The 15,911-nt window shown below is 41.9% G+C and overlaps 1 protein-coding gene across 1 annotated transcript in view; it reads left to right on the top strand.

The window, feature by feature from the left end:
* Positions 1 to 8,902: 8,902 nt before the first annotated feature.
* enpp6 (ectonucleotide pyrophosphatase/phosphodiesterase 6) overlaps positions 8,903 to 15,911 on the top strand; it is a 48,161-nt gene continuing 41,152 nt past the window's right edge. The window contains exon 1 of the mRNA XM_072396258.1: positions 8,903 to 9,243. Coding sequence (XP_072252359.1) covers positions 8,946 to 9,243 — 298 coding nt within the window. The 5' untranslated portion in view covers positions 8,903 to 8,945. The remainder of the gene's footprint in view (positions 9,244 to 15,911) is intronic.

The following is a 15,911-nucleotide window of genomic DNA, read 5'->3' as shown; positions in this document are numbered from 1 at the left end:
AATTTTGTTAGTAGAATAGTAGTCCATAACAGGTGATAGTGATCGGAATAAATGGCTGGAATGTATACAGCATGACAAAATAACCAATCTAATTGTATTGAATGTGCTAAAGCCAGAACATAAATCTAGAAATTAAGCAATCACTCTGACCCAACTGGTTTCCAATGTGCATTACAATTGTATAATGAATCTTTTGTACCCCTACAGAGGAACTCTCTCTCTGTTGTTCCCAGCAGTTAAGAAAAGATATGTACCGCCCTCAGCGTTGGCTTATAAGGGTAATTATATACGTTTCACCCACAGGTAAGAATGTGGGTACACTCATGTCAGATAATTGTCAAGAATCCATCAATATCACTCAGGACGCAGGTAACTACTCAGCATCTTGGTTTCGGAACCAGACTTCCATGAGAGCAGACCTCTGGTGGCTGTGTGGGGATATGAAACTGAGGCCTGTCTTTCCGCCTAACTAGAGGGTAGATGCGCAATAGCCAAAAGATGCCTTTCCGTCTGTTACCTGTGTGGGACTTTAAGGCCTTGGGTGAGAAGCTGCAACGTCTCAAGCATTCAACTGTCTGGAGGTTCATTTGACAACAGTGTACCTGGATAGCATAGGAGTTCTGAGTCCCAGATGAATTTAAAGCTAGACATCAAGTAACTTCAGACTTTGAATCTTTTCTTTTCTGGTGGGCAACAATAAATAAAAATGTTTATTGGATAAATTACATCTACAAGGCATTGCTGAACAATTGAAATGTTTGGAACTTTTTCCTGTTCCTTTATTCCTAACAATACTTCCCCAGATGGCAGCATCACCAAGAGGGACTCGCATCACTCTCTGCAGAGCTGATAGAAAACTCAGGGATCAACGACCCCTTCACTGACATGATGGAGAATAGTTTGGTCTCTGTCTATTGTAAGAGCCATAGTAGTCACCTGTGCTTGATGTTGTATCACATGCTTGAGAGGACTGTCCCAAAGACTGATTGAAACCACCCTTACCCGCATAATGTATCAACAGGTTGAGAATGATGATGACAACAAGCTACACGTGGATGATGGAGACGATGATACAGATAACATTTAAAGTTCAAAGTACTCTGAATGACCCCAAGTGAATTCTCAAAGATTTGTTTAATGATCATTTTTTGCGTTCATATGAAAGACCAATGAACACGGGAATTGGACCTATTAAAAGGCAATTCCTGAATGTAGAGCATTGTAAAGATGATATGTTGCTTTTTCCTGCTAATATTCATCCACAGGTTAAATGAACTGCATCAGCAGCAGAACCACTACAGGACTCAAAGTCAGGTAACTGACCAGGTTTCTGGAATTCTGGAAGGGGTGCCCATCATGCCAAGATGATGGTGGAACAATCGCAAATTTTTATCCACATGTGTACAAAAGGGTGGACGGCGAACCTAAGTGTTCCACCCCAACTGAATGAAAAGCTGATTTGAATAGTTAATTCCACCAAGTAACGTTTAACAATCTACAGCCTCCAACTACTGTATGGCTGAATTATATCCTGAAATTTCCTAAAAGAGGATTAGTTAGGGAATAAGAGGTGGTAAAGACCTCTTCCTGGAAGTGAAGTGCTAGTAACCTCTCCTTCCAAGATAGCTTAGCAGTTCCAGACCCAGCCGGACTGATGTTCGGCCAGAAGCAGACGATTGCAGTGTTGGTGACGGAACTAGACTGAATAAACTGCATTGCATTATTATTATTATTATTATTGTTTGACTATTCCTGATTTTTATTTATTATTATTTTTCATTTTATAAATTTTTTCCATTTAATATCCATTTCATATTAATCATTAATAGCATTTAATCATATTTTCATTTATTATTCATTATTCTATTTTCATTTAATTAATTTTTTGTATGTGTATTCATTTTGTGTTTGCTAATCACACATATGTCCATCGCCATTCATTAGAATCAACTAAGTGCGACCTTTGATACTGAGTGAGTGATTAAGCGGTTGGTCGCCAGGGGGAGAATGGGGCCATAGGAGAATTTTCCCGTAAATACAGCAAATGGGTTTTTCGCTCCTATGCACTGCGAACAGTGGAAAATGCTCAATGTTAAAGATTTAAAATGATTCAATGTTAATTGTACAAGATGCAGAGTTTTTATGGTGTTTAATCCCTTTTTCCTCATAGCATAAACAGGAGGGAATGTTAGAAAATTATATAGTTATACTATGAGAAAAGCTGCATGAATAAGAGTTTCTGTGATGGGGGGAGGCCTCTTCCTGTCTTTTGGTTCTCATAATACTATGTAGCAAGCAAAAGTGTTTTGACTGTCTGAACTCGTCTTCCCATAACATTAAATGGCTAGTAATGCCTTTTCCCATAACATTGAATGTCCCTTTCCCATAACATTGTGTGGACAGCAAACATAAACAATATAAATAATAATAGTACCATTTTATTAGTCAGACAACTCTGAGCCAGCTTCCTGACATGTTGTGCGGACTTGTCTCTGTCATTTATTTTCCGTTCCATGTCTTGTCTCGTCATTTCCTGTTTTATTTTGAAAAATCACTGACCTTCTCCTCTCGTTTCAGGTATCTTGCTCTTCCTCCAATGTCAAGCGTCTGATTGTCTTCCCTGATTCCAAGTGTTTCCACCTGTTCCCCTTGGTCCCTCATGTGTTTAAATAGTCTGCGTTTCCCTTGTCTCGTCGCCAGTATGTTGTCTCATTTTGAGCTTCATTACCAGCCACTTGCCTTGTCTTGCCTTGAACCCACAGATTCCTCGAGCCTGCAGCGAGCGACTCTCCTGCAGTGCTGTCTTGCTTTGTAATTTATTCTTGTTCCATAGCCTTAGTTTATTTATGGTAACGGTACGTTTCAAAGCTTTGTTTTTCCTCCATTTTCAAGGAGCGATTTTCGTTGTAACCATTCCTAGTCGCCTCTGTTAAAGGAGAGCTTTTAGTTATCGCTAAAGTTTCATAGAGCCTCTGTTTTGTTAAGAGTGCGCCTTTGTTTTATTCCGCCTCATTTTGAGAGCGTGACTTAGTTTTGTTAAAGTGTTCATAGCATTTCTGTTTTCCTCCCAGTTTGGAGAGATTTTATGTTTGGTAAATTTCATAGCTGCGCTCCTTCTCCACCTTAGATGCGGAGGAGAGCGCTTAGGATTTTTATAGCCCGTTTCTTTTGCGCTGCCGGGAGAGCGCCCTGCAGTGCCGTGATCTGCTGTGTTTGTTTAATTAAATAAAACCCTCTTGTAACCACACGACCCTGCATCTGCGTCCTGAATCCTCTGGTTTTTAATTCAACAGTCTCTTTCTTGCAAGAAATAAATATTTTGTGTTAATCGTATCCAGCGACTCTGAGCCTAATTTTCAGAGAATTTTTCTGACACCATGGCACAGTATTCCCTGATTGCCAGTGGTGTCCCTCGATGGCAGTGTAGCTTTACTGCAGTGTTTGGCATCGTATTTAAAATTTTCATGCAGCAATTTTCGGTCTAGTTTTCCAGTTCCAGTTCAGCCTCGTTGTCTGTTTAGTTTACATTTCTACTACCTGGTTTTCAATCTGTTTCTGCACCTGGGTACTCCTTCCTCATCACCTCCTACCCGTGGCAGGTGGTGTTATATTCTCTGCTCCAGCATTGAAACAGGGCTATAATCTCCAGCTGCCTTCAAGTGAGAGGCTAGGTACTGTCTGGACAGGTCACCAGTGCATCACAGAGACACTCTCTCCAAAGGTAGAATTACTGTCATCAATAACCCAAACATGCATGTTTTGGGGGAAAGTTGGTGTACCTGGAGAGAAACCTCACATGTACTGGGAAAACCCAGCAGAGATTCAAACCAGAAACCTACTTGCTGTGAGATGGCAGTGATAACCCCACACCATCTTTTCCACAGACCCGACACTTTTCTACTTTGCTCCCACCTGCCAACGGTTAGGGGTATATGTTCAAAAATACACAGTTAGGATTTGAAAACTTTATATCGTCACAGACTACAGACTAATACTCAGAGTCATAGTTCCTATTATGTGGTACTATGCTATCTTCCACAAAACAACTGCTTGCCAAAACATCATCTCACAGTTTTCTCACTGTCCTGCTCATATGAGTGCACTGCACGGTGATGAAAGGGTCTGCTGTGAGGACTTGATATGATATAATTTGGATTTTTACTTATACGTTTCTGGATCATGTCGATACAATAGAAAGTGCTAGAATACTACCTGTGAATACCACACCCTTCTCTGTTCTGTAGATTATATTTATATTTATGGTGGCTGTGATTTAAATGGCTGAGGTGTCCTAGGATAACACACCGAAACCCACAGAGCCCTCATATATTCTCATCATTGTGAGAATGATAGAGAAACAGAATCAGAAATTCTGTATCGGTGTGTGGGTAAATGATAAACACATTGTAAAGTACCTTGTAAAACTTAGCCAACTCTGAAAGATGTTGAAGAGTTGAACATTTACCATTTACAGCTACAGTATATCTTTGTATTACATAGCAGAGTTGCTTCCTGTTTGCTTGATTTCCATTTGTTAAATAAACTCAAAGGATCCTATTGATTTAGTTGCTCACTGGAGAGATATTGCATGATAGCAAAAGTTGATAGGCGTGAAAAATAGCCACCCTCTTTCACTTCTAAGATTTTATGTATAATTTAAAACACACAATGTTAAAATTCAGTAAATCCAACCTCAGATGAACAACAACACGACACATATTACGGTTACCATGTTTTTGCCAAAATTACTGCTGTGTGTTATGACCAAACATCTCCACTTAGGTCTGGTCTGTCTAGAGGACATTGTTCCAGAAGTCTTGTGGTTTGTTCAGACGCAGCTTTACAAACCTAAGCTGTGCTGCCATGTTCTCTTTAGAGAGAAGAGGCTTTCTCCTACAACTCTTCAAAACAAGCCACACTTGTTCAGTCGTTTTCTAATTGTACTGTCATGAACTTTATCATTTAACATGCTAACTGAGACCTGTAAATTCTGAGATCTAGCTCTTGGGTTTTTCAAAGTTTCTCTGATCATTGCACAGTCTGACCTTGGGGTGAACTTGCTGGGATGTCCATTCCTGGGAAGATTAAAAGCTGCCTTGAATGTTTTCCACTTCTGAATAATTTCCAAATAGTTTGTGTTTTCACACATCTGCACTTTGTTTCAGTATTTGTTCAATAAATAATAATGGTGTAATATATCATGTGTTGTTCATCTGAAGCTGGATTTGTTTAATTTTAAGACGTGAAAAGTACCAGGTGATTCTTAAAATTATCCAATTTATTGTCTATTATGTCCTGATGTATATGACTATAGACTTGAAGGGGGTGTACTTTTAGTCCACTGTGACTATGTGCCTCCTTCAAACGGTTAACAAGCTCCCTTTTAATTGTTTCATGTTTTCCCTGATTGTAGGCCTACTCCTGTACCTGTAAAACTGTAAAACATATCCTGTCAACAAAGACCGATTGATCAAATCCATTATGGAAGTGTTGAATAAGGGGAAAACCTCCTTGAACAGTCTGGTTGGGATTGAGTCGAAAATAGACATTGATGGTTTAGAAGAGACTATTGCTGTTGTTAGCTCAGAGAGATTGACTGGACAGAAGCCATCTAAATACGAATCAGGTTCTAAAGATACTTCTAAAGCTGCTGTACTTGACAATACATTAGTGATAATAGTTGGAAGGATTCCAGGAATTGTTTTATTGGTAAAGAAGCTCAAGAAATCATTACTACTAAGAGTTAAAGGAATACGTGGCTCAACAAAGCTCGGACTCTTTGTCAGCCTGGCAACAGTGCTGAAAAGAAACCTGTGATTGTTCTTATTCTCTTCTATCAATGATTAATAATAAGCAGTTCTGGCTTTACGAAGGGCTTTCTTATACATTATTAAACTATCTTTCCAGACTAATTGAGACTCTTCTAAATTAGAGGAATACCACTGTCTCTCCAGCTTTCTTGCAGTCTGCTTTAAAGCACGCAGCTGTGAATTATACCAAAGAGCCAACCTCTTATGACTGATTACCTTCCTTTTCAGAGGGGCAACATTGTCCAGTGTTGTACGCATTGAAACTATAGTTTAGACAACTTCTATTTGTAAAATTCTTCTCAGAAGCCATATAGTGAATATGATTAGGGCAGTGAGTAGGTCTGTGAACACTTTGAGAAAATCCAATAGAGTCTAATATAGAATTAAAGTTGATTAGTAGACTGTCATTTTCAACAGCCACATAAATATTAAAGTCACCCACTACAATGACTTTATCTGTACTCAGCACTAACTGGGATAAAAACTCTGACAATTCAGACAGAAACTCAGAATAAGGGCCAGGTGGATGATACACAACAACAAACACAGGTTTTTGTGATTTCCACTTTGGGTGGGAAAAACTGAGAATCAGATATTCAAAAGAGCTAAAACTAATCTTGGGTCTAGGACTGATTAGTAACCCTGATCTGAAGATAGCTGCCACTCCTCCTCTGCCTGTGGTTCGAGGAACGAGAACATTTAAATAGTCAGAGGGAGTTTATTCATTAATGCTAACATGATCCTCCTGCTGCAGCCAGGTTTCTGTAAGACAAAATATATCAATATGACGATCACAGATCAAATCATTCACTAACAGAGACTTCGAAAGGAGAGATCTAATAATCAGCAAACCACATTTAATAGTTTGATGTTTCTGTTCAGTTGAGGTTTTTGTTTTAAATTTTTTTTGCACAAGGGGATTTGCTCATTTTGTGTTTACATTTAGCTACAAACTGCTCCAGTGCATGCTGAAGGTCTTAGCTTAAATAATTCAGCAGAACCACATATGTGAAAAGCAGAGATGCAACCCTTCCCAAATGAGACACCCTTCTCTCCATGATTACAACTTGAGATCCTGTCCATGAAAATCACAAATACGATCGGTGAGAAGGGTCCAAAACAGACGTTAAACGCATTCAAGTTTGCCAAGAATTCGGACACAGCTCTTGCTTTGGTTATACAGGGCTTGTAAAAGAGGTTCTGGTACCTTCAGCTATAGTTCACCATTTGTACTATGTCCTAAATAAAAAAAAATTAATTTATAGAACACATTAAGTATTTGTCAGCCCATACAGCAACCTAAGGTGTTGCTGCTGTATGTGGCCGCTTCCACGGCTTACCACTGTCTGCCATAGCCTTGCAGGGCTCTGGCAGCCTGTGGCAGCCCCTGGCAGACTTTGGCAGCCCCCCTGGCACCATGTGGCAACCTCTGGCACCCCGTGGTAACCTCTGGAATTGTTCAGGTCCTATCGGTCTCATTGGACATTCTGAATCAGCCTTGGTGACTCTGTCCTCCAGTGCTCCTCTCCCATGTGGGGTCCCACAGGGTTCAGTGCTAGGCCCACTTTTATTTTCTTTGTATCTTCTCACACTTGGTTCCATTCTCAGGAAGCATGTCATTTGATTCCATTGTTATGCTGATGACAGCCAGATCTATGTACCTCTAAAAAGGCTGATTCATACTCCCTTAAGCCACTGTTAAACTGTTTATCGGATGTCAAGACCTGGATGGCTGTAAACCTTTTAAATTTCAATGAAAAAAAGACTGAAGCGACGGTCATTGGTGGCACCTCTGTGACCCCCTCAGTCGACCTGGGTTCCTTGGCACTGTATGCCAAACCTATCATTAATGATCTGGGGTAAAAGTCAACGTGCATCTTAAGTTTGACAGCCAGATCAAAGCTGTGGTGAAAGCAAGCTTCTTCCAGCTAAGGCAGCTGACAAAAATAAAACCTTTTCTCTGGAGACAGCGTGACAGCTGCACGTCTTTTAACTGGCACAAGGAAGTTTGAGCACATTTCAATGATTTTAGCTTTACTCCACTGGCTACCTGTGCATTTTAGAATTTATTTCAAAATGATTTTGTTTGCTTTTACATCTCTAAATGGTCTTGCTCTATCGTACCTCTCGGAATTGCTGCACCCCTACACACCCAGCCAATCCATCAGGTCAGCTGATCAGCTGCTCCTAAGGGTTCCCAAAACGAGGCTGAAGCTCAGAGGGGACCGAGCATTTTCAGTTGTAGCTCCAAAATTATGATTGAGTGAACTACCGCTGCACATTAGGCTGCCTCCTCACTGTCTAATTTTAAAACTCTTCTTAAAACGCACCTCTTTTCTTTGTCTTTTAACACTATGTAGGTTGTTCATTTTATGTGCACAGATATTTTATCTGGGGTGGACCGTCTATTTATTATGTTTTATTGTGTTTATTTGATTATACAGTACTTTGGAAACCTCTGTGTTTATTTAAACTGTGCTTTATAAATAAAATGGATTGGATTGGATTTTCCCATCGGAGTGAGTGAAAAACAAAGAGAGAGCTTTGTTAATCCACAGCAAACAAATTCCTAGACCACCAATACAGACACAAAATACAATTACAATAAGCATACAACAGTGACAAAAAAAAGAAAGAAAAAAGTGCCGGCAGGGGGCACAATGCCATTTAAGACATGATTTCCATCTTACGAATATGTTATGTTTGTATCATGGGTCTAAAAATATTATAAAAAAAGAAAAGGTAAAACTTTGATGATGATATCATTTGAAAGTAATGACTGAATGAGTAACAGGTTGTAACAGGCTATAGCGAATAACTTTTGGATGATGACAACCCATTAGCGGATGATCAGCGTTGGCTTCCACAAACAGCAGCAGTGGTCGTGGAGAGGCTGTGGCAGCAGCTTCCAGGCTGACAGCTGCTCTGGCACCCTGTGGCAGCTCACCGGAGGAGCCATTTGCTAGTTGCCACTGCCACGGTTTGAGTTTCCGGTCTCTCCAATTCCGACTACATCCAAGTGTTCTAATGCCTTACTTTAAAAGTCACGCCCCTAATAATATCCCTAACCAATCGAATTAGGTATAGACAGGGTTGGACGAACCAACCGTGGGTCACAGTCAGAAATACTTTCATATGCTCGGGGAACTGTGTGAGTGTACAACGCAAGGAAACATCATGTCATCAGGACAAACACCCGCGTGCACCTCGCGCCTGTTCTTCCTGCTGTTTTTGCTGACCGGAGCACAGCAGCAAAGTCTCGCTGCTCGTCCGTTGCTCGTGTTCCTTATCGATGGGTTCCGTTATGATTACATGGATGATCTGCAGGTACTGCCCGGATTTCGGGAGCTCGTGGAAAATGGGGTGAAGGTGGACTATTTGACGCCGGACTTTCCGAGTTTGTCATACCCCAATTACTACTCATTAATGACCGGTAAGCTGACTCGCAGTGTGTCCCAGGCATTATTGGATCGAGGACTATACATACTGGATCTACACGTGTGTCATTCTTGGCATGCATTGAAGGTTTTTGATTTTCTGTGTTTCATTTCAGCAGCTGATACTGACACTGCCTGACAGGTGCTTAATGCTAGAGAGAGTACTGTTTACAGGACTTGACTTTGTTTTCATATTAACAGCACCCCTGTAGATGTGTTACACTGGTTAGAATTAGTTACAGTTTAACACAAGCGAGGTTGACACATCAAGAGTTTAAGCCTAGTGGTTAATAATAAATTCCTGTGCATGTGTACTGTTCTGTAACTTATTGTACACTTTGCCAGACGTGCTTCTACCTGATTATTTTTGGGTTAGTATTTCTTTGTGGTGTTTGATGTTCACTGAATGCACAGAGCCCTCCATAATGTTTTGGGACATCTGTCCCATCTTTCTTTGAGTTCCCCCTCTGCTAATCAGGGTCAAATTCTAATTAAACAGTTAAGATGTGATTAAAGTGCATATTCTAGATTTTAATTTAAGGTAAATTTTTTTACATTACAACACTTTTTACACATAGTCTGCCCTATTTTAGGGCACCATAATGTTTGGGACAGTTGGGTTCCCAGATGGTTACTCCGGTGTGTTTCAGTGCTTCAATGCATCAGTGCAGGGATAAGATACCTCACCTTGCTTCTACAATTTAGAGTCTGTAGTTGCTCAGTTGTTCAACATAAGTCATGAGTCAGGAAAATATTCAAATTGGACATTTGATTTTTGATTTTTTTTTAACCCACATGTCCTTTTGTTCTCTGTGCTGCTTACTGTTCTGTCTGTGTTTTTTGTATTTGCTTGTGAATTGTGTTAGTTTAAATGAGAAAGTTGCTGTTACTGCTGTGAGGTTCTGTTTACTGTTGCACTGCACCGGACACCCCCATCCCCGATTTCCATTGTATAAATTGCACCCTGGTCATAACAACAGGGCTGGTGGAAGTTTGTCACTTTCTCAGGCTCAAATGCTTGGGGGGATTATCAGATAGAATCTCTGTTTCACAGAGTTGGTATGCTGTGTTTTAGTAGAGAGAGGATCAGGTTTTGTGCACCAGCTGTTACAGTTGCTGTGTAGATCATTATTGTAGCTAAGACACTCAAGACCACATAAAAATCCCTACCAACAGCTTGACTGGATAGCATTGAATATGTAGTATGCAAATGCTGAACTAAAGTTCTTTCAGTTCAGCTGGGGATCACATGTGAGTAACAAAGTGAGGTCAGCATGTAGGATTCAAAGCCTGAGGCCTGAGGACCTTAAAAACAAAGTCCTGAAAAACGCAAATAATAAAACAATTTTTATTCAGTTCAGTTAATTTATACCATGTAATTCACAACAAATATCATATTAGGCCACTTTAAGGAGAAAATAAACTATTTCAATATAAATTTAATTAGGTACACTCCAATTCAGTCTAATTCATTATAACTGTATTCATATACAGGACTTGGAGAAAGCGTTTGACCGTGTCCTTCGTGGAGTCCTGTGGGGGGGTGCTCCGGGAATATGGAGTGCCGGACCCCTTGATAGGGGCCGTTCGGGCTCTGTATGACAGATGTCAGAGTTTGGTCCGCATTGCCGGTAGTTAGTCGGATACGTTTCCGGTGAGGGTTGGACTCCGTCAGGGCTGCCCTTTGTCACCGATTCTGTTCCTAACTTTTATGGACAGAATTTCTAGGCGGAGCCAGGGCGTTGAGGGTGTCCGATTTGGCGACCTCAGAATCGGGTCTCTGCTTTTTGTGGATGATGTGGTTCTGTTAGCGTTGTCAGGCCGTGACCTTCAGCTCTCACTAAAGCGATTCGCAGCCGAGTGTGAAGCGGCTGGGATGATAATCAGCGCCTCCAAATCCGAGACTATGGTTCTCAGCCGGAAGAGGGTGGAATGCTCTCTCCACGTCGGGAATGAGATCCTTCCCCAAGTGGAGTAGTTCAAGTATCTCGGGGTCTTGTTCACGAGTGAGGGACGAATGGAGCGTGAGATTGACAGGCGGATCGGTGCGGCGTCTGTAGTGATGCGGGCTCTGCACCGACCCGTCGTTGTGAAGAAGGAGCTGAGCCAGAAGGCGAATCTCTATTTACTGGTCAATCTACGTTCCCATCCTCACCTATGGTCACGAGTTGTGGGTAGTGACCGACAGAAAGAGATCGCGAATACAAGTGGCCAAAATGGGTTTCCTCCGCAGGGTGTGTGGGCTCTCCCTTAGAGATAGGGTGAGAAGCTCAGTCATTCGGGAGGGGCTTGGAGTAGAACCGCTGCTCCTCCACATTGAGAGGAGTCAGATGAGGTGGCTCGGGCATCTGGTTAGGATGCCCTCTGGACGCCTCCCTGGTGAGGGGCACGTCCCACTGGGAGGAGACCCCGGGGAAGACCCAGGACACGTTGGAGAGACTATGTCTCCCGGCTGGCCTGGGAACGCCTCGGGGTCCCCCCGGAAGAGCTGGAGGAAGTGGCCGGGGACAGGGACGTCTGGGTTTCTCTGTTAAAGCTGCTGCCCCCGCGACCCGACCCTCGGATAAGTGGCAGATGATGGATGGATGGATGTATTCATATAATGGCAATTCATAAAAAGTAGCCTGTCTTTGGAAACCAATGGAGCGCATTAAATCTCCAGTTTGATCCAGTCCCCCATCCTGGGCATGCACAGGCTGGCGCAACAGGAGAACTCCCTTAATCCATGTCTGATTTGAGTCATAACCTCATAACCTACAAAAGTCATCGAGCTTCCTCCCTCTTTATCTCAACCTAACTTCAACTTCAGATAATGCTGCATTCACTGTACCTCAGAAGTGGGAGGTTGAAACACTTGCTTTTTTCTATGATATTGACATAAAGTCTTAACATTAGTCAAATAGTACACTTAACAGATTGAATAAATGAGCTAATAATGCTCTACAAGTACTTGTTAATGTTTTATATCCTGAGAAGGAAATCTTACTTCTTATTGGTGTTTTTTGTATTTTCACTAAATAATATGGCAATGTTTTGCTCCTTGGCTCCCATTACAGTTGTGGGATGTAATGCCACTGTCATAAAAACAAACCTCCATCTGAACCATTGTCCCGTACAGATATACACATGAATTTGTCAGTTGTCAATGTCACTGTTGGTTGTACATTTAAAAACAATAAGGTTGACCAAAGTGTTTTACAAGTTAATTTAAAAACAGAAAGCCACCAATCAATGAAATAAATACAATTAAATGAAACATAGAACCAAACAAATACAATAAAATGGACTAAAAACAAACTAGAATAAAGAGACATCACAAAATAAAAGACCTGCTGGGACTCAAACTGAACTTGAATTAAAAGCCAAGGTAAAAAAGTGTGTTTACTTAGATGGGAATTGTCAGACTGTATAGACTATGCAGAGCGAATATTAAGTGGCAGGTTATTCCAAAGTCTAGGGTCTGCCACTGTGATGGCCCAGTCCTCTCTATGCTTTAACCAAGACCTCGGCTGCACTGAGAGTGTCTGGCTCAATGACTTAAGTGCTTTTTGGTGTTATATAAGTGGAGCAGCTTGGTTAAGTAGCTGGGTGCCGTACTATTTAAAACTTTAAAAGTAAAGTTGCGAGCAGCGATAAAGGCCCTTGCACCTTGGTGGCGCTTTGACTAGTGACGCATCCGAGGGCCTCACTGATCACCCCATTGTGGTTGTCGGGCTCGACACAAGTCAATACTGACATGCAAACATGTTCAGGTCGGCACTGTTAGTAATCATGGAAAATATGAATTGTGTAGGATAGTGTACTTCTGAGTAAAATCAAATTTCTGTTTCATGGTGATTATAACATGCAAACTTAGTAATTAAAAAGGTGAAGGAACTGCTAGTCAAAGTTTGAAACGTGCAATGCCAGTCAAAACACTTTTCCTTACATTTTGAATGAGTGGCTGTGTCCAAACTTTTGTCGAGTAGTATATGTTTAGGAGTGGCTTTATAGTTTATATAATCGATCAAACAATGTGAATTCTCTTCATTTCACATTTTCCCTCCAAAGACATTGGAGAAAAGGGATGAGAAAAAAAATAGTCTACCTTATTTAAGCTAACACCTGCCATTGCAATGTGTCTTGCTCCACACATACTAGCATGAATAGTATCTCCCTTTACGTCCCCTGTCATTGGCCAATATCTTTGGGCTGGACAAATTTAGCAACAGAGCAGCAAATGAAATGGGGGCATGCCTTGACCCCTGTCACTCAATTGGCAAAATAGAGATATATGAATACTTGTGATACTTTATTTGGGCTGTGAAAACCTTAGCTCATTTAGAAGGATTCAGAATTTTCATCACAACTATTTTGTCACGGAGTGTCTGCCAAACCAGAGATAGGACTCAAAAGCAGGATTCAGTTGAAGAAAAAATAAAGATTTTATTTTAAGTAACCAAGTGGAATGAACAGGGAACGTTGGATCAGGAGCCAGGTGAATGGTGAGAACTCAGAGCAGCGCAGGAGTCTGAGAGGCAGGCATGACTGGGTAATGAGAGGTAGGTTAATTTGTGAATCCAACTAGGAGAATGTTGAGCCGGAGGGCACAGAGGGCTGGTGGAAACAGGCTTAATTTGGAAGACGTGGAAGGTCGGATGGATCCAGAGGGAGGCAGGTAGGTTCAGTCTCACGGCAGTGGGACTGATCACAGACTGGATCTTGAACGGACCGATGAAGCGAGGTGAGAGTTTTCTGGTGGAAGCTCTCAAGGACGTCTTTCGTATTAAGCCAAACCATCTGACCAGGAATGTATTGTGGGGCTGGTTATCTGTGACGGTCTGCCTGGCAGCGATTCTGGTCAGCGGTACATAGCAGGGCTTCCCGGACAGTAACCCAAGTCTGCTGTGCATGTTGCAAGTGGTGTTGGACAGAAGGAACGTCTAAATCTCTCTCCAGCTCAAGGAGCAGAGGGTGTTGGTAGCCCAGAGAATTCTCAAATGGAGAAAGACCTAACTGCAGAAGTTAGGGAATTGTGTGCGTATTCGATCCAGGGTAACTGTTGGCTCCATGTAGAAGGGTCTTTGGTGGTAACGCACCTGATGGCTGCCTCTAGTTCCTGATTGTGGGTGCTCTGTTTGCCCATTGGTCTGTGGATGCTAACCCGAACTTAGAGAGACCTTAGCACCAAGGGTAGAACAGAACGTCTTCCTGATGCAGGAATAAATTGAGGACCGCGATCAGAGACCACTTCAGTGGGAATTCCATTGAGTCTGAAGATTTGATTAACTAAAAGGTCAGCTGTTTCCAACGCAGAGAGAAGTTTTTTCAGTGGGATGAAATGGGCTGCTTGAGAAAAACTATCAACAATGGATAGAACAGCAGTTCTTAACACCTTGAGATGGTGTTAATCCTGTCACAAAATCTAGGGTGATGTGAAACCAGGGTCTAATAGGAATGGCTAAAAGTTGGAGCAAGCCAGCGGGGGGGTCGGTTGCCACTTTTATTGCGTGTACAAACGGAATAGGCAGAAACGTATCCTCGAATGTCAGTATCCATGGACGGCCACCAGAAATACCTTCGCAGGAAGGAAAGGGTGCGTTGGATGCCAGGGTGACAGGTAACACACCACTACTGGGACCACTTCATCGACACGCATGGCTGCAGCACAGCTCATTCACTCCGGTAAGAACGTCCATCTTACTCAAAGTCGTCATTCACGTTGTCAAAATTTGATAAATATCCTGCCATGCTGCACAAAACTAGCAGTAGCAAACTCTGTGTGAAGTTAGCCGACTGTCACAGAGCAAGGAGTAAATAAACTGTGCTCCAGGGGGGCGTGTGGATGAAGTGGTCCCAGTCGAGTGCCTGTGTAGAAATCCCTCCGTTAGCTCTCCTATAACCGCAAGTAGCCACATAACAGCACCTATGAGCTAACAGAGCTACAGTACACGTCTATTCATTCATTCGTCATAAGGTATTGGTGAAATAAAGACAGATAATGCCTTATTTAGAGGCTGCATCGTCATTGCCCCGTTCACTCTGTTATATGGATATATGCTGATCGCGAGTTATCTAAATAGCTTCCGAAGGATGCCGACTTTCGCCAAACTGTTCTCGGTGAGTAGATAAATGTATTACATGCCAGAAAAATACCGGAGTTTCCCTTTAACGATAGAGTTAAAAATGTTTAAAAAAAGAACTCGGAGCTGGTGACATAAAAGCAGATTTTGCAGTTTTAACAATCTTCTGATATTCTGATAAACAGTCAAACAAGATCCTTGAAGACACCTAGAGTTTGTCCTTCTTCAACTTTCCCTCAGCAACGTTGACATTTGTGTCTGAGAGAGCAGATGATTTAATTCGGCCAGGGCTGATGTGAGGATTTGGTGGGCTTCAGTGAAGCAACAGAATCAAGGATGCCAGAGTATTGAGTTGAAAAGATCAACGAGCTCTTCAATGTGTAGTTTTGTGCAAAGGTTGGCATCACTAAGGGCAGGGCTACTGAAAGCAGAGGAAAAAGGACCAGCGGTTAAGGGGTTTATCATGATCAACCCCAGAGTACACACAACAATATTAAACATGACCCGGTCTTTGATTTCAGTGATACAAATGTCCAGACCATAGAACAGCACCTGATCGAGTGTATGTCCTTTTTTGTGAATTCGGCCACGCACTCGCTAAG

Source organism: Leuresthes tenuis, unplaced genomic scaffold (genome assembly GCF_036924035.1).
Source record: "Leuresthes tenuis unplaced genomic scaffold, fLeuTen1.0.hap1 SCAF_11, whole genome shotgun sequence".
Lineage (NCBI taxonomy): Eukaryota > Metazoa > Chordata > Actinopteri > Atheriniformes > Atherinopsidae > Leuresthes > Leuresthes tenuis.
Note: the sequence above shows the minus strand (reverse complement) of the source record. Positions and strands in the feature narration are given on the sequence as shown.